This window comes from Gadus macrocephalus, chromosome 9, assembly GCF_031168955.1.
Source record: "Gadus macrocephalus chromosome 9, ASM3116895v1".
Taxonomy (NCBI): domain Eukaryota; kingdom Metazoa; phylum Chordata; class Actinopteri; order Gadiformes; family Gadidae; genus Gadus; species Gadus macrocephalus.
In genome coordinates, this window is record NC_082390.1 from 5417849 (window position 1) to 5437936 (window position 20088).

General features: G+C 48.8%; 1 protein-coding gene across 1 annotated transcript; it reads left to right on the forward strand.

Annotated features, from left to right (window-relative positions):
- Positions 1-440: 440 nt before the first annotated feature.
- On the forward strand, positions 441-19843 carry LOC132464163 (plexin-B2-like). Its single transcript, XM_060060384.1, has 13 exons — positions 441-789; positions 2453-2632; positions 5634-5770; positions 7437-7537; positions 8665-8894; positions 10163-10344; positions 11821-11887; positions 12433-12579; positions 14686-14842; positions 16105-16205; positions 16781-16865; positions 17449-17600; positions 18628-19843. Exons 2-13 carry the CDS (start codon positions 2474-2476, stop codon positions 19219-19221), a joined length of 2112 nt encoding a protein of 703 aa, XP_059916367.1. The 5' UTR covers positions 441-789; positions 2453-2473; the 3' UTR covers positions 19222-19843.
- The last annotated feature ends 245 nt before the right edge of the window (positions 19844-20088 follow it).

Genomic DNA, 20088 nt, shown 5'->3' on the forward strand with positions numbered 1-20088 from the left:
TATATTGTGGAATATGGTAACCGCCATTATTATTCATCCATATAATGGTAGAGAAGAGAAGGACTGTTGAAAACACGATCAAACGTGGGACCTTTTTATGGAGCAATCATTTTCTTAATTCTCTTTTATCACAGGCTTGGTCTTCTTGAGCAATGAGCCAGCATATTTGCCATATACTCATTTTCAACTTTCACTTATTTGCAATCTCTGCGTGCTCATGTGATATTCATGTTTTCCCGATGTGTTACTGTGAAATCATTCTTACCGTCTGGACCATTTACCTTCACTGTCTGCCTATTCTTGATGTGTATTATTGTGAAGCACTTTGCCGCTCTGCACAAAACAGCACTGTATTTCGCAAGGTGGATCCAAAGCAAGACAAAAATATTGTTCCTAACGAAAATAACGGGAACTGCTTAAAATATCTACGACTGACATGTCTTCATTTTGACGTTGTCTTCTCTTTGTTTGTATGTGCCTGTGTGTGTGTGCCTGTATCTGTGCGTTTGTGTGTGTGTGTGTGTGTGTGTGTGTGTGTGTGTGTGTTTGTGCCCGTGTGTGTGTGTGTGCTGTACTATCGGATACCAGAAGTCCCACAGCAAGAACGACACGGTGATCGAGTTCCTGTCGCCCACGGTGAACTGCTCCTACGAGGGCCAGCAGCTGAAGGTCTACGTCCAGCTGGACAACTTCGAGAAGGAGCTGAAGTCCTTCGACTACCACCCCGACCCCACCTTCAACGAACTGCCCAAGAAAGTCATCACCGAGACCAGCATCATCATCGTCACCGTGAGTGTGGAGGGGCTACATGCTTCGGGATTGGTCGGCCGCTCCAGCCAATCATGGCGTTGTTCTTCTTGCTTTGGTGTCTGTTAGTAAGGGATAGTGAGGTTCGATTGCGAGCGTTGGTCTATGCCACTGTGAAGTCCAAATCACATTAAGTTAGTGCAATGACATGTGCGCCAATTCAGATCGCATGGATGTATGCAGTAGAAACATGTAACTGAATAGTAGTTGTCGACTTGATCTCGTTGTTTCGCGAGCTTCACATGTAAATCTTAAAATAGTTTGGCAGCCACACGTTTTCACTAGGTTCATGATTACCAGCATCTATCATTTACTATCTATTATGACTCTCATCATTCCAAATACTCTTCCAGGAGTCACTAAACACATTTATTTTTAATATTTAATTTCCCAGCGAATCCCACTAGATTTCCTGCAGCACCAATTACAGTAATTTACTCCAGGAATACACTAATTTGCCAAATCTCGCTTCGGCGATCCAGCCACGAAAACTGTTATGCCACTTTCAAATTGTTTCCCTTGACTACCCGGTTAAAGATAGACCAGGGCCCTGATAGTCATCCAATTCCGAACCAGTTAGTTTTGTCTCTGGCTTCCTTCTCAGCCCACCGAAATCTTTGAGGTTTCAGTTTGGCTTTCCCAGGGGGTGTAGTTTAATGGGGGGGGGGGGGGAGCGAGCTCAGTGTTACGCAAGTCTTTAGGTCCATATTGCACGAGCGTGATAGCTTTAGGAACTGGTTTGATGCGAAGCCTCCGAGATTACATTTGCGTCGGACCATCCATGTGTTTCCTACTGCGACGGAATAATAATACAAATCGTGCTGCAGAATTTCAATGAGTTCTTTGCTAAGCCCGAACCATTAGACGGTGTTTGAACATTGGATTTTCATGTGTGAAGGTGGTGGTCAGGGTTGGAGGGGGGGTAGGGGAAATCTATTTAATTTAGAAATCACTTAGAAAAGGTGCTGAAACTATATTGTATTGTATTTATTAAAAGGAATAATCTCTTTGGGGTAATGAGGCTTTTGCAATGGCCGAAACTAATTAGTATTAAAAACGTGAAATTTGGCAGCTGAAGCGGTTGCTTTACTCCGTCTTGATCGGGTTCATGTACTTCTAATCCGTCTAAATACTGCCTAATGCTGAGCTTGTCAGTCATTATATAAAAGGGAATATAAAGTGTGTGACCAACACAATCAACTTTGAGGCACAATTCAACGACTTAATAAGCATGAGTTTCAGTCTGTTATAGAAGTGTATATATATATATTGTGTGTGTATAATGACCTACAAATCACACTTACTTTCGGGGGGCATAGCCATAGCACTAGCATCTCTTATATCACCCGTATGCGATATTATTTTTTCTCTCGCCTCTGATTGGTCAGAAGGGCTCTCCTTTAGATCGCATGTTGATTAGTCCTAGCTGTTTGCGGGAGTTGAGGGTTATGGTTAGGGTTAGGGTTAACCCTAACCCTAACCAATCGGAGGAGAGCCCTACTAACCAATCAGAGGCGAGAATCCCAGACTTATCCTACGAAACAAATTATCGCCACCTGTATGGCGCTACAGCGTTAGCATCACAACCGCCACCGGACCCCATAGAGAACGGGGTCACATATCCTCCCCCCCCCCCCCCCCCCAGGGTCAAGGCTTCTCCAAGGCCATGACCTCCAAGGAGGCCCAGGCGTACCTGGGCGACGTCCCCTGTCTGGTCAACACCCTCCAGGACGACAAGCTGTTCCTCGACCCCCCCGCCACGCAGCCCCGGGCCCGCTCCAAGCGCCACCGGAGGGACACCAGGTCTGAGCCCCTGGACCTGCTGGTGAGCACGCACACGCTGACACGCACGCACGCACGCACACACACACACACACACACACACACTCGTCTCTTAGAACACACACACAGCAAACTAGCACATTTATGAGAGTACACACACACACACGCACGTATTAACACGGGCGCACACACAACGACACACAACAAAAGAGCACATTTAGGAGAAACCACACACACATGCACGTATCCACACACACACACACACACACACACACACACGTAACAAACTTGCATATATGTGAGGATACGCAAATGTGTGCAGCACACACGTGTCTGTCCACACACACACACACACACACACACAGAGACATATACACTCTCTCTGTCTCTCTAACTTACTTACACTCTGACACATACACACACAAACACACACAGAGAGACACACTCAATCACTCTCCCTTTCCTCTCTCTCTTTCTCTCTCTCTCTCTCTCTCTCTCTCTCTCTCTCTCTCTCTCTCTCTCTCTCTCTCTCTCTCTCTCTCTCTCTCTCACACATACACACACATACACACACACAGATCTAATCACACGCCAGATGTCATTACAGAAGATGCATTTTTAATCTCTACAATATATCTGTGGGTGTGTCTTTTGTACATCTTGAGAGCCTGCGTTTTTCCACGAGTCACGGCGCTGAAGCCCAGTAATTATATTTAATTGCAGCCTGGAGACATCTCTGTTGGATACAATGTCTGTCCTCCGACTATTGTTTGATTTGTATGACTGAAATCACAGTTTCTGTATGCGTGTGGGTGTCTGTCTGTGTAGAGGTCGAAAAGAAGACGTTCTCCTGGCATCATCCGTACTTCGGTAGCTCACCTCTGGAGAACACAGAGCCCGACCCATCAAGGCTCACTTATTAGTCGGGTGTAGTTGTAGCCTGTGTTTAATTGACGTGTCCTTATCATGAGGCCTCTTCTAAAAATGTTCCTCTGCCTCGGGCTGGAGAAGTTCTGCACTACTTCTGTGTTTTCCACCTGCTGCCCTCTTCAAGGGCTCCTCCTCTTCCTTCTCAAAGAAACAAACTCCTCAATAGAGGACAGTGTTTCCCGCAGGATTTTTTTCAGCAGCAGTGGTGTGGTCCCCGATCCCTCCAGGGGGCATGCCCCCCTGGCCGGAATTTTTTTGTACCCTTTACATTGGAATGCATGAATCTGGTGCACTTTGAGAGGAGAATATGCATTTAAATCCTATTCAAACAGTCCTGTGTATTACTGTCGATGGGATTATTGGTGTTGTAACTTTGCCTTTTGTGCCTTCATTTACAGATTTTTATATTTTTGTATAGTAATATTTAAACAAAAAATGCCACAACGCAAATATAATTTGCACAATTTATTTACAGATTTTTGCCTAATGCTTAAACACTAAACATGGTTGCTATGCCCAAAGCATAACTGTTTTTTTACATAAGACACTTTGTTAAAAAATGAAATCTCCTGCAACAATGGGCAAAACACATCTTTTTAAATTATAAACCTAACTAAAATTTGAAAAGAACACACACACATGAAAAATAAAAAATAAAGCTAATTGAATACCAATCAGTGTGAGCCTTAGCACTATAAATAGACCTCAGGTGAGCTCAGCTCCTTTGTGAGACAGTGAGAGTCAGGGGAAGAGGACAAGAGAGCGATGATAAGCTTGTTATTGCTTAAAACACTTGGGAGTCAAAAAGTGATGAGAAAATTATAAAATAAATATAAGTTATACATAATAGAAACTATTCATGATCTTTTAAGAAGTCCTTAGGTTTTTTCCCTGCATTTATGCTAATGACCACATGCTTACAGGCGATTAGCATAAATCCCTGACTAAAATACGCGATGAAAACGGATTTTATATGGCAATAAAGAACAACATCGGATCTAACAGTATGGATTCATTTTTCAAAGTTCCCGAAAATACCTAGGCTATAAATTCCTGACTGGATATAAGCTCCTGTATAGGCTATGAGTGATCCCAAAAAGTGCGACAACACGCACACACACACATAGGCCTACACACACACACACACACACACAATACTAGAGGAAAAACGGCACGGAGGTTGCGGTTTATAGATACAATAAAATGATTGGGCTCAGAGGGTTTTTAACACTGGTGGTCATGTAGCGACACATCTCTCTCTCTCTCTCTCTCTCTCTCTCTCTCTCTCTGTCTGTCTCTCTCTTTCCTTCTTTCTTCGATCTGCCGCTTCACTCGCTACTGCTAGAATCAATGTAACTTTGCAACCGTGTAGGGTAGCCTACTGCCAACAACTGCCACACTCGCTGTGTATTTTTCTTCTTTGATGTTGGTTACGTGACGATGTTGCGTAGGCGGTTAGGATTCTGGGTCGAACGACACCCAATGCAAAATGCCTAACCTTACTTGCTGCTTAATGACAATTATCTCACATAATTCACTCTATGCCTTGGATACAAGCGTTTGCTAAATCAACACAGAGTTAAAGTATTTTTTGTTGTTGACAAACTTACTGTACCGCTTTACAGATTTATTTGATTAAATAAGTTAATGCAGTAACGAGCATTTTTATAAAGCATTAGCATTGAGGGAAGGGTTAGTGCGGTATTATAAATAATGTGTAATTGAATACCTTGGTTACCATGAGCACCACTACCTTAGCTAACATGAACACCCTTAGTAAACATGCAGAGTCAATTAGACGTCAGTCAAAAAATATGCATCAAACCGTTAACTAACCGCTGGTTAATGCTTATCACTGATTTAACCACTGTTCATCAATGCATATTTAATGTTACCCTGATCGTAAAGTGTTAAAACAAAGGATACAATGCATAACGATTAAACGCATTGTTAAATTGTTCGTCCTATTTAGACGCAGGGATCCAGGCGTGGATAACCGTGTCCTCTTAACGACTGACTGCTAATAACTACATGGCGGCATGTTAGCGGACTTGGGCAGACTCATTGTGTTCCCATCTCATGCCCCCGCCCCTCTCTCTTGTCTTGCCTTGCAGATCATGTTTGGAAAGGGGGAGTGGGTGGTGGGCTCGGTGCAGTACGAGAGGAAGTACGAGGTGCCGCTCCCCATCATCATCACCGCCGTGATCGTGCCCATGCTACTCATCATCGGCGTCTCCATCTTCTGCTACAGGCAAGGACCCCCCCCCTTTCTCTTTGTGACCCCCCTGCTGTGGAGGGAGGGGGCTGTGCCCGTGACACCAGTGTTTTTATCGTGTTTCTGCCTCTGATTCGGCTCTATGAGTCTCACGTGGGCGGACACCGGGTCAACGGTGAACGCCGAAATGTGTCCCGAGAGAGAAATCCGGGTAGCTCAGCACGAGTCGCAATAACAGTAGCAGTCGTGTAAAGATTCAGCGTGATTAGGTTTGACCCGGAGCTCTCGTCAGTGCTACCGTTTCACGGCGCTCCAGATGCACCCGGTGCAGCTCTTAGCTAAAGACAGCGTAACGGTTACTGCCGTTCTGTTGGTAGAATTGTGTTATGGACGGCGCCATTGCCATGGGAGTAAGGTGCCATTTCCTCAGGTTTGGGATGCTGAAGTAGCCTCATAGGTCAGACTTTAGATTGATATCCGCATTCCCACGCTAGGATCTGGGAGAACGGGGCGCTTCACTTTCTTTCGCTCAATGTTTGCTGTGATCCATCGGGTTGCTGTAGGCAGGATGTTGTTAACGAGTACCTGGCAAACACATTCTCAGCCAGCAGTAGTAAACTGGAATAAAGTGTTTGTAAAGGTTTCAAATCAAAACAGTGCAGACTTATCACTTTAGAAAATACACTTATTAAAATCCCAAATTCGTTTTTTTTTTAGTAGAATATCTCGAAACAACAAAAGAGCAAACAAGGCTACACTCGTCACATTGCGGGTGTTTGATCCCGGTATGGCCTCTGTACCTTCCTCCCACCAAAAGTTAAACTGCCTTAACACAGTACGACTGCTGGATCCCAGATTAGGGTTGCAGTTGGGGCCGGACTGGGGCCGTAGAAAATGGAGCTGACAAACCAGTTAAAACTCAAGATGAGGCAGCGGAAGGAGCCCTTTTGTTTGAAACCCCTGTCCCGCCCACACAGCCTGAGACCTGTCTAAGTGTGTTATTTGGCCACTCTGCAGTCTTGAGGAACACGGCCAGCATCACTTTGATCCCAATGTTGCACTGTGTACAAATGAAAAGGGCACGACTGTCCTGTCCCTACCCGCCAGCTACTCTGCAGAGTTGCATTTTTCTTACTTAACCTTCGCAACCCTCGCAATTAACACCGCCGTTGGAGGGCAACCGTTTCATTCTTCAGACATTAGCCGATGACTCGCCCCGGTCGCCATCATTACTCGTTTGCCAAGCTGTCCTCGGGTGAAAACACTCACAACGGTCACCCTTTCAGGATGGACGAACGCCACCTGACCCCGATTAAGAACTGTTTGCCAGGACGGTGGATGTTGCGGTTCATAGTTCAGCGCACGCTGTGGCATGCAGATGCCTTGGGGGGTCGGTTGTAGTCAATGTCGCGTTTTGTACACGGAGCCCAGCGTTTCATCATCATAGACTCACAGCGATGACATGTGTTCTTACTTGAAGCTAAACTGAACCACTGCGTTTAGTCCAACCCCATTCTGAGGCTGTGTGTTGGCTTGAAATCGCTGGAATCCCCCCTAAAGTCCCCATATGGTGAATCTAGAAGGGAGACCCCGCTTGTGCCACCCAGCAGCAGTCGGTCCTGTATCTGTTGTGTGTGTGTGTGTTTGTCGCGACGTGTTCTGTGCGGTGCGACCGTCCGTGACTGTGGTGGAATCTCCGCAGGAGGAAGAGCGAGCAGGCGGAGCGGGAGTACGAGAAGGTCAAACACCAGCTGGAGAACCTGGAGGAGAGCGTGAGGGACCGCTGCAAGAAGGAGTTCACAGGTACAGTCAGGAGAACGCGCCCGGCGGCCACGCAAAGGACCCGCCAACGACCCCTTTAATTCAGTTGATATATGCAATGTGTTCAGTCATGTAATGCAAATTAATCTAGTGCGGTTTCGGGTTTTGCGATGCTTTATTGCCCCTTTAATGTCTCCCGGTATCAGTGGGCCCCCACCGGGCGAGATGGGGCCACCAACGTGTGAACGCTTATAAGGAGGCTGGGACAAAAGTTGAACTTTGGTTAACTTTATGCAAAAGGTTGCGTCTGTGGCATGCAATAGGCAATTAGATTGCACCATCAGCGTGCAATGAGCACTGGTGGACCCATGTCGAATGTAATGGCTTTTAAACACTTCTCCGCTACGCTGTAAACCGGAGCCACCCGGCGACTACAGAGGGTTGCTGCACATTCTCTCGCGTTCTGAGGCGCGTGGCGACGTCCGCAGCTGTGGCCGCGCTGAAAGGATTCATGACGCTGAACGGCAATGAAACGATGATATGATTATAATGAAGCGCTCCATCACTCCGCCAGAGTCGTTTGATACATCGCACCACGGTGCAGTCTATGAGGCTACGTCCTCACGGCAACGCTACTATCTTCATGGAGGATTTTAGGAGCAAGAGACGTCACAGGTGACGCGGTACAAAGTGGAATCAGGCCTGGAGGCACCGTGGCCCTTAACGCTGCCGGGGTCAGGGGTTGGGTTTCCACTAGGGCCCCCCTCCCCATGCTAGGAATGTGCGCGCGCTGTGTTGGTAGAAGCAGAAACAGGACAGTGTAGTGTTTATGGTGTTTGGCTCCCAGCCAAAAGGTTATCGGTCCGATCCTCAATTTTGGTCTTATGTACGTATCGTTGGGCGAGATGTCTAAGCCTTACTTGCTCCTTGTTGACACGTATCTATATTGACTGTGAGTCACTTAGTATAGAAAGCCCCTCGCAGATATTACTAAACAGTATAAAATATAATATCAATATATATAACAATAAAATAAACTTATTTTATCAAATACAAAAGCACTCAACACTCAAATGCAAAAGAACCAACGCATCCGACCAAATGACGTGTGAATACAAATGACGTGTGATTCTTTATGGCCCCGCCCCCCTCCCCCCCCTGCCACCCAGACCTGATGATCGAGATGGAGGACCACACCAACGACGTCAGCGAGGGCCGCATGCCCTTCCTGGACTACAAGACGTACACGGACCGCGTGTTCTTCCTGCCCTCCAAGGACGGCGCCAACGACGTCATGATCACGGGCAAGCTGGACATCCCCGAGGCGCGTCGCGCCACCGTCACCCAGGCCCTCAACCAGTTCTCCAACCTGCTCAACTCCAAGACCTTCCTCATCACCGTAAGGGGGGGGGGGGGGGGAGAGGGAGAGGGAGAGGGAGAGGGAGAGGGAGGGGGAGAGGGAGAGAGGGAGAGAGGGAGAGAGAGAGAGAGAGAGAGAGAGGGGGAGAGGGGGAGAGGGGGAGAGGGGGAGAGAGAGAGAGAGAGAGAGAGAGAGAGAGAGAGAGAGAGAGAGAGAAGCGCAGTAGAGAAGTAAACAACTCCAACTCAAAACCGATTTTCCCAAAGCACATTTCACTCACTAATAGCTGACAGATGGCTTGGGCATTTCACACAGATTACATTCAAATGATGACTCTTAATTCTACCTACAACCCTTTTAAGGGCACAGACGTTAGATAAACCCATACCGAGTGATGAGGTGTTGGGGGCCGGGATCTGAGGGTATTGTGAGATGTCTGGGTGAAAGAGGTTATAAACAGCCTGCTGTTCTGTAACTCTAACTCCCACACACACATAATTCCCTTCAGTTTCGTTGATGTAAATATAAAGTTATTTGAAAAATATACATACGATGAATATTTCATGGTTGAAAGGCAAAAAATGCGATGTTTTGTAGAATATATTTTAATAGCGTCACTGCTGGTCCAGGATTTGAATGTTTCTGACCTTACCGAAAAGCAATGAATGAAACTACAGGACTATACTTTTGATATAACCACTGCCGGCGCGGAATGATGTGATACCACAAATGTCAGGAGGGAAGTTAATACGATAGCTACGGGTCCAAGGGACCCAGCCGGAAAGGTCTGCCGAAGGCAGAGGATAAAATAACGCCTTTTAAAAAAAGCACAGATAACTGCAGTCGTAGCGTTCCGCCCAATGGGAGGAGATAGCGACATTGTTTGCAGACGGCAACACACAGTAGCACGCGCCGTTTAGACGCTTAGCGCGAGGCGGCGGGCCCTGCTCTTAGACTGAGTACATTTCACAGCGCGGTGCAGATTGCAGAAAGGGTATGGGAGCCGCCGCAGTGGCGTCCAATCAGGGAAGCGTGGAACGCTACAGAGAGCGGCGATACGGGCTCAACAGTGGGGAGCAGAATGTTAAACCGCCACTATCAGCATCATCGTTATTACACCAGCCGGCATATTCAGTAATGTGTCTGTGTGTGTGTCGCTGTGTGTGTGTGTGTGTGTGTGTGTGTATGTGTGTGTGTGTGTGTGTGTGTGTGTGTGTGTGTGTGTGTGTGTGTGTGTGTGTGTGTGTGTGTGTGTGTGTGTGTGTGTGTGTGTGTGTGTGTGTGTGTGTGTGTGTGTGTGTGTGTAGTTCATCCACACACTGGAGGGTCGTCCGGAGTTCAACGCGCGTGCTAAGGTGTACTTTGCGTCGCTGCTGACGGTGGCACTGCACGGCAAGCTGGAGTACTACACGGACATCATGAGGTCCCTGCTGCTGGACCTGATGGAGAGCTACGTCCACAGCAAGAACCCCAAGCTCATGCTCCGCAGGTGGGTGCCCCCCCCCCCCCCCCCCCCCCGGGCGGGCCCCCAGGGGCCCTTCCTCCAGGGCGGGGTGAAACAGTGATGATGCAGGATGAGGCGGACAGGGAGTCATGGTGACGCAGCAGGACGGCAGTGACGATGCACAGAGATGAAAACAATTGAAATAGGAGTAAAAATTATAACAACTTGGAATATAATATATATAATAAGTAAACCTTCATAAAAGAAATATCCCCCCAAAAAATATATCTAAACATACAATGAGAGTAGCAGCGATTTCAATGTAAATCCAAAAAAGACATTAAACATTAGACTGGTGAAAGGGACATTCATTACAGCATATCCTCCATTATTGCAACTCTACATTATTAATCAATATAATTAAGTCAAACGTACACAAGATTGTCTTAGGGAATAAAGTGTGCATTGTTTGCTACGTTTAGTGCAAAGAGGAGCCTGTGTGAACCAGCTGCACGCCAGCAAGTTACCATGGCTCCCTAAACGACCGCCCCGATCGCTCATCTAAATCATATCAATTCATTTTCATGATTGCATTTACAATATGGATGTGCAATGCTAGTCGTATGCTACACATGCTAGGAATCTCAGCATTTATATGTTAATGTGTTCACTTTTATTTAAATAGGCAATTATATTATTATTATGCAATTATAGACAGAGTGGAGAGACAGCTGGTTCTGTTCACGACTCCCTTAATATACTGTAATGAACCTTTTGGCATTTGGGAATTTGCATATTCCTAAAACAACCTTTGGGTTGTCTTGGGAAAGGACCGGTTGTTGCAGCCTATTATAATGTTGCTCTTCGCTTCTTTGTCTTCTTAAATCCTGTATGAAGGATGGGTAATGTGACTCCTCAAATCTGTCATCCCTCAAATATCCAAAATGTCATGAATGACGGCGTTGAACATGCAAACACGGCCCCTGTCCCATCGATCTTACCATGAACTCATGTTTGCACTTTCCCTGTCAAACAGCGAGTTTGAAGGTGAAAGCCTCAAAAGGCCGTAGGGCCCTTCTCTGTGTTGACGCACATTCGATTGAGTGTTTTTGGGTCGTGCTGGTGGGGGCAGGGGGCGGATGTTGTGGCTCTGTCAACCTGTCCTCAACCCCCTCTGACTGGCTGCAGTTCACGGCCACACGGCTGTAATTATGCCCCAATGGAGAGGCTCATTATGTTGATTAGGCCATTGTGCCAACAAAAGCTCCCCATATAGGAGACTGCTAATTAGGCATGCTAACGGCTAACAATGGGCCCCAGCCAAGGATGACTTGCAATTGGAACTGCGCTATTGTCTCTAAAGGCACTGGTGGTGTTTGTGTTGCGTTTGTGTGGTGTGTGTGTGTGTGTGTGTGTGTGTGTGTGTGTGTGTGTGTGTGTGTGTGTGTGTGTGTGTGTGTGTGTGTGTGTGTGTGTGTGTGTGTGTGTGTGTGTGTGTGTGTGTGTGTGTGTGTTTTTCAGGTCCGAGACAGTGGTGGAGAGGATGCTGTGCAACTGGATGTCAATCTGTCTCTATCAGTTTCTGAGGGTAACAAAAAACATTCATGCCTTTGATAAAGTGTACCAGTGAACGTGTGTTGATATTGTGGGCTATAGGTGTACGCATAGGGCTTGGACAATAAACACGCTGTGGTTCCCCTTTAATATCAATGTTTCAGGTGTTAACTAAATTGCACCTAGGTCGATTTAGAGTTCAGAGTTGAGACCAGATTCTCGTATTCTCACTGCGTTATATTTATACATGTTGCATTATTAAATACGCCACCCTATCAAACCTATCTTACCTTCACCATCTGAGAAAGGTCCGCCTCAAATGGTTTTCCAGTAGTCCTCCATATGCACCCGGTACTTACATTGTTCATTCCTTTAATTAACCTTCATATCCAATCAGGGCACTCATGTACTTCACCATGTCTGAGTGAATTGTTGACTGTGTGTGTGTGTGTGTGTGTGTGTGTGTGTGTGTGTGTGTGTGTGTGTGTGTGTGTGTGTGTGTGTGTGTGTGTGTGTGTGTGTGTGTGTGTGTGTGTGTGTGTGTGTGTGTGTGTGTGTGTGTGTGTGTGTCGGGGCCAGGACTCGGCGGGCGAGCCCCTTTACAAACTGTTCCGAGCCATCAAGCACCAGATCGAGAAAGGGCCGGTCGACGCCAGGCTGAAGAAAGCCAAGTACACACTCAACGACACACGCCTGCTGGGGGACGACGTGGAGTACTGTGTGCTGGTGAGACACGCACACACAGTCACACACACACACACACACACACACACACACACACACACACACACACACACAGACACACACACACATTATAGACACACACACATATAAACGCAAACACACACAACACACTTATAGACACACACATACACACACACACACACGCGCGCTCGCGCGCACACACAACACACTTATAGACCCACACACACACAAAAACAAATCACTGGCAGAAAATGACACAGGCCAGAAACGGTGGGAGACACACAAACAACCCATTCAGTGGGAACTGGGGGCACACACTTCATCATGCACAGAGAGCCCGCATCGACATGGGCAGCACAAAGCTTCTGGGGACAGGAACCCTATAGTGGGCAGGGTTAGACACACACTCACACGCACACACACACAGAGGGACATACAAGTTGCCTTGGTAACCACCGCCAAAGCCCCCGGCGGCTGCTTCTGGGGACATCAATCTCCAGAGTCAATGTCCTCCATGGGGGGAACCGCCCATCACACACACACACACACACACACACACACACACACACACACACACACCACACACACACACACACACACTGACGGATCTGCCCCCGTCCACTCGCCCCACCGGCCCCCTCTGCTCTCGCCCCAACGCCGTGTTGCGCTGAACGCTGGCTAACACGGAGCAGCTGTTCTCTAAATAACGGACCCGGGGGTAACGGCGTTGTCGAGGGCAATTATCGAATTAGCCTGATTTACACGCCCAACCCCCCCCCCCCCTTCTCCCCCCACACCTCCCTCCTCCACCCGCACCACCACCACCAACCCCCCCCCCTCCCCCCCCCTCCGGCATCACCCCTACCCCCACCCATCCGTCCCCCGCTGGTGGAGACGGGCGTCTGATTGATGAGTCAAAGGCAGAGGGAACGCCACGATGAGCAGCCCGCCCCCCCCCCCCCCCCCCCCCCCCCACCCCACCGCTCCCTCCTCATCCTTTATTCCTTCCTTCTCAGCGAGCCGTCTTTATTCACTCAGGACATGCAGACAGGCGGGAGATGTTGCTATGCCGATAGGATTTCACCTCCCCTCTCTCTCGGCACTCTGCGTGAATTGCTCAGTGCCTGAAGGGTGGGTGGGGTGGAGGGGTTGGCCTGTTGGGGAGAGGACGGATGGGGGTGTCAGGGAGGGAGGGAGGGAGGGAGGGAGGGAGGGGGGAAGGGCGGGCGGGCTTAGTGAGTGGTGCATGGGGTGTTGCCGGGGTGGCAATCTGTCACTCAGCACAGAATGCCCTCCCGCTGGGTGCTGGTCATTAGCTGCCCCGGGTGACAGAGCCGTCAGGTGTGGGGGCGGGAGAGGTAGGGAGGGACGGCGGGGGGGAGGGAGAGGTGAGAATAGAGAGGGAGAGAGAGAGATGGAGAGGGGAAGGGAGAGATAGAATGAGGGGAGTAGAGAGAGAGGGAGGGGGAGAGAGAGATGAGAGGGGGAAGGGAGAGATGGAATGAGGGGAGTAGAGAGGGAGGAGGGGGAGAGAGAGATGGAGAGGGGAAGGGAGAGTAGAATGAGGGGAGAAGAGAGGGAGGGAGGGGGGAGAGAGAGAGAGATGGAGAGGGAAGGGAGAGACAGAAGAGAGGGAGGGAGGGAGAGAGAGAGATTGAGAGAGGAAGGAAGAGAGAGGGGAGAATATAGAGGGGGAGCGAGAGATCGAGAGAGGGAGGGAGGGACCGAGAGAGACAGAATCGGGTTCACAGCGAACACGACTCGGTTGCCGTGACAACGGTCCTACATGGGTGATAGTGGTGAGGTGGCAGGGGGGTGGGGGGGGAGTGGGGGCGGGGCGGGACATGTTATGTGCGTGGGTCCTCTGGCATTGTCTGAGCTTCTGAATTCAATGTGCCACCACATGTCAAATCGTGAACACCATGTATTCTGTGTTGTCTGTCTGTCTGTGTGTGTGTGTGTGTGTGTGTGTGTGTGTTGTGTGTGTGTGTGTGTGTGTGTGTGTGTGTGTGTGTGTGTGGTGTGTGTGTGTTGTGTGTGTGTGTGTGTGTGTGTGTGTGTGTGTGTGTGTGTGTGTGTGTGTGTGTGTGTGTGTCCGTGCGTGCGTGCGTGCGTGCGTGTCCCCAGAACCTTCAGGTGCTGGTGCAAAACGAGGGCCCGGACGTGACGCCGGTGAAGGTGCTGAACTGCGACACCATCTCCCAGGTGAAGGAGAAGATCATAGAGCAGGTGTACCGCAACCTGCCCTACACACTGCGGCCCAAGGTGGACAGCGTCACGCTGGGTGAGTGACCGACGAGACGCCTCGCTCCACACGCCACTCTCCCAGAGACGGCGGGTTCCTTAACATGTCAGCTGTGTGTGCGTGTGTGTTTGTGTATATGTGTGAATTTGTGTCTTTCTGTGTGTGTATATCTGCATCTATGTGTGTATGTATATGTGTGTGTGTGTGTGTGCCTTTGTGTGTGTGTATATATGTGGTGTGGTGTGTGTGTGTGTGTGTGTGTGTTTGTGTGTGTGTGTGTGTGCGTATGCATATATGTGCATTTGTGTGTGTATGTGTGTGTGCGTGTGTGTGTATGTATAAATGTATTTGCGTGTATGTATGTGCATATGTGTGTGTCTCTGTGTGTGTGTATGTATATATGTGTGTCCATGTATGTATGTTCTGTGTGCAATGTTCTGTGTGCATGTGTGTGTGTATGTATATATGTGTGTTTGTGTGTTTATCCATGTGTATGTCTGAGTGTGCGTCTGCCCACGTTAGCCATGATTCCAACAGTTTCCAAAGCTTTGTGGTATTCTTAAGCTGTTGGTGTTTTAAAATGAAAATGTATTCTATTGTGCTGAGAATTTATTTGATTCCAGTGTCATTAAGAGAAGCTTGGGCCTTTTTATCCTAGCGTGTGGTTGATTAGCCGCTGTGTTCTTGAAAGGCAAGCACTCCATCGTCGACTCTCCACATCAAACCGTCTATTCCCAGGCGGGATGTGGATTTCTGCCTCTCCATGCGTTTTTGGATCTCCAAGATCCATGTATTTTAATGACTCCATGAGATAACACATTTCGCCTTTTATGGCGGGGATCTTTTGAAAATGAATGCTGTCAGGCCTCAGGCTCAGCCTGCCAATAGGGAATGTTCTGTATGCCGGTGGCAGAACATTGCATTTTGGCAACATTGCATTGTCCTAATGAGATAAACATGCATGTGTTGGTCCTTTTCCGTTGAATACTTTTCGTTGATGTGGGAGAGTTTTATGCGCGATGTTGAGATGAATGAACCCAAGAAAAGTTGTTGCCAACTGATCTTTTCCAGTACATTGCACAGTACTTTTCACACCGACCTGATGTTGATGGGCTACTGATTTTGATTGGCAACTAAATTTGAACCGGTAACCGATCTTGACCGGTTGCTGTTTTTTAACCAGTGGGTTATTCAACGGGAGCAGATCATTTGACTGTCAACCGGTTTTTGACTGGTAACTGATTGGACCGGCGTGACTCGTTCTGACTGGTGGTGTTGCGGTGTCCTCCCCCCCACTACAGAGTGGCGCCCCGGCTCCACCGGGCAGATCCTGTCAGACCTGGACCTCACCTCCCAGAAGGAGGGCCGCTGGAAACGCATCAACACACTGGCCCACTACAACGTGAGTACATCCGCGTGGCCTGTCCGCAGCCAATGACGCGGCGGCATCCACCTCCTTCCTTCCTGACCCGTCACATTGACAGAGCCTAGGGCTATAAATACCAACAAAATAACGTTAATCTCTATCCTCTTCCTTGACAACTGCTTGCCTCCGTCTTGGGTAGTGTAGCGGTGCTGACCACAGACTGTGTTATTCCACTAATGGTCCTGAGTGTCCCCCCCCCCCCGGCCTCCCCCCCCCCCCACTCACCCTCACCCTGGGCTTATCGGCCTTCTCCCGTAGTCCTCTCCGAGCCCGAGGCTGCTGTCCTAGATTGATCTGTGTTGTAAAAGCAACGCTAATCAGAGAGCGGGGCGCTATGGGAAGCCGGTACCGTGGTCGATATAGCAGACAAAAGCCCAACCAAACGGGCAGTAAATACTCCAATGAAGACCAAGCCGTGCCGTCGAGCCACTGGTATGGATCGTGGTCAACTATTAAGGCCGGGGGGGGGGGGGGGGCGTGCGGCGTAATGGGGCAATGAGGCACCGGTGAAGAATACCCTGTTTTGTGTCTGACGTGTTGTTGTGCACCAGGTGAGAGACAACGCCACCGTGGTCCTCTCCAGAGTGAAGCACACCCAGTATAACTACGACCAGAACCAGGAGAGCCAAGAGGAGAGTGAGTGTACACACACACACCATCATGTACACCCACCACACACCACATAATGCCCAGACTCGCTCGCACACGACACTCACGCATACACACTTGCAAACCCGAACACACACTCGCACACACACACACACTTGCACACATACACACAGACACACACACACACACACTTGCACACTACACTCACACACACGCATATCATTTGATAGCTCGGGGAGGATGGGGCGAGAAACATGAATTAGAAATAAACTTTGAAATGTCTTCCTATCCCCAAGGTTTCAGTCGGCAGCGCCTTGCTCATTTCACATGCTAATACGTCTGTTTTTATGTATGGCGTTAGTACATTTTGTTTCACGCGCAACAACACTCGCTTTTATCTGCCGTGCGGGTTGCTTTGTTATTTTCCAACATTCTCACATGGGCATTTACTCACTCGAAATGCACTTCATACGCAGCGCGCCGCTATTTTTACCCCCCCCCCCCCGCCCTCTTGTGCATAGCGTTTTACGGGAATATATTTCGGAATGGTTGCAACGGTTCCAAAATAGAGTTCCAAAACTAAAGTTGCGACGGCCAACTCCTGGTGCAGGGAACGCCCTGCTGGAGGACGACAAGGTGTTCCACCTGGTGAGACCCATGGAGGAGCTGGACGAGATCAAGTCGAAGCGGGGCAGCCTCAAGGACAAGTCCATGACCAAAGCCATCACTGAGATCTACCTGACGCGCCTGCTCTCGGTCAAGGTAACTGTGGTGCTGCGCATGCTACACTGTCACCCAGGTGGCAGCCACACCAGGCAAAGGGAGGTGGTGTTGAAAGCCGCTTTATTGTAAAGTCTACAGAGTAGGACAATTTACCTGGTGCTTCATGTTGCCGTGCAGGAGGTCTCTCCTTGAGTATGTGTGGAGATGGCCACTTAATAATTTATACTGTTTATACCGTTTGTTTGGTTTGCCCTGTTTGTTCTTTCTTTAGGATTTACTTTAGCAACTTTTTTTTGTTTTCATTAGAACCTAGTATTTTTTTTATTGTACTGTATCTTATCCTGTGTTTTCCACTGCTGCTGGGCGGTTGTAACAAAGGAAATTCCCATCCGGGGGATTAATAAAGTGTTTACCTATCTATCTACGGCTGTTTCAACCTGTACACATAGATGAGTCAATGTGCAACAGTCGTGCAGGCTCACCCACCCCAGAGTCTAATCGGTATGACTCGGGCCGGGTGAAGCTTCTTAAACCAGTCATCAAACAGACACACTTTTACGAACCGGGCATCGATTCAACACAGGAAAATTAGCTGGCTAGGGTGTTCCCTCCCTCATGTACCTAGACTACCTGCAGGTATCCTTGAGCAATATGCCCGCTAACCCCTACCAACTCATTAGTGTACACGGGTAAATGAGATGTATCGGAATTCTCTGGATACTCTTTTGAATAAAAGCGGCTAATGAATAATAGTAGTGGTAATGGTAATGGATACATTTTTCTTCTTATTAAAATGCAGGATAGATCGGGCACAGATGAAAAGGGTAACACATGAATATAGATGGAAAAGCAACACTAAAGCCGATACAAAATCTATGTTTCTTCTCTGAATACATTTGTTCACACTGACTCTGTCTCAAGAAGACCTGAGGCCTTGTTTCTCACACTGTGTGTGTGTCTGTGTGTGTCTGTGTGCATGTGTTTGTTGTGTGCGTGTGTGTGTGAATATCTGCGTGTGGGTGCGTGCATGTGTGTGTGTGTGCGGGTACACTAAAACCATTTCCAGGGAACTCTCCAGCAGTTTGTGGACGACTTCTTCCGGAGTGTTCTGTGCTCCGGGGCAGTGGTGCCGCCCGCCATCAAGTACTTCTTTGACTTCCTGGACGAGCAGGCGTTGAAACACGACAACGTGGACGAGGAGACGGTCCACATCTGGAAGACCAACAGGTGCAGCCCACATACACACGCACATGCATACATGCACACACACACACGCATGCACGCATGCGCACACTCACACAAACACACATGCACGTATGCGCACAAACACACGCATGCACACACACACACACTCACACACAGACACAAACATAAAACAACCCACACACAAGCCCACACTCTATTTGTATGTATACATAAATGCATACAATCACACATACATACCCAAGCACATGCATACACACGTGTATATACACACATATGCAAACTCTCACACGCAATCACACACCGATGTGCATTTCCAAAAATGTTCGGTTTTTCAAACAAGCCGATGCCCCTTTTTATTACACACGGACCACCTCCCTCTGACCCAAACAGACACACACACACACACTTCGGCAGGCCCACCTCTCTGCGCGGCAAACGTAACTCCCCTAGATAAACCATCCCAAGTAATAGAAGTTACTTATCCGCCCAAACGCCTGAATACCAATGCACATTTTCCGCTCGGTCGGTTATCATTTGCAATCCCCCCGTGCCCCCGCGTGACATTTTAAGTGCATAAATTAGTGTCACCAGTGGGCTGGCGTCGGGCGGGCGAGCCGCACGCCGCGACCGTGCCCGTGATTGACGCCGCGCTGTCAAGTGAGCCGCGGTGTGGGGGGAGGGGACAGGAAGCGCCGTTTAATTACTTATTTTCACTTCACGCCATGTCCTCGTTCTCCCCCTCCCCTCCCCCCGCTCTCTGTTTATCGAGTCAGCTGAGAGACACCTAGGAAATTATAAACGGGGCGGCTGTGTGTGTGTGTGTGTGTGTGCATCCAGCACATCAACGAGCAAACATGGTAATGACGTCCCCAGGTGACTTAATTGTATGATCATAACACGTTTTTGCGTTTTTCCGGAGGCTTTTGTTGTTGATCGGGAAGCCTCTATTCCCCGGGAAGCAGGGTATTCGTTTTTATGCTCGGTGTGTTTTTCCCCCGGTGGATCAGCACACTAGTGGAGTCATGCTTATTCAGATAGTGGGGAAAGTGCCGTCGACTGAATCTTATTCGTTCTTCTTTTTGACGTGTGGTGGTGGTGGTGGGGGGGGTTGATTCACGGGCTGATTCGGGTCTGCAGAGGAGTCGTGTGTTCCTAGGTCTGTGTGTCCGGAACCGGGGATTAGCGGGGCAAATCGTGCGTGTGTGACGCCTTGGGCGACCGGGCGCTGTTGTCTTGTACGGACGACTGGAAAGGTGGAAATCGTGCTGCTGCTTGACCGTCGCTAATCGCCGTTCATTAGGACGCCGGCACGACCCATTTA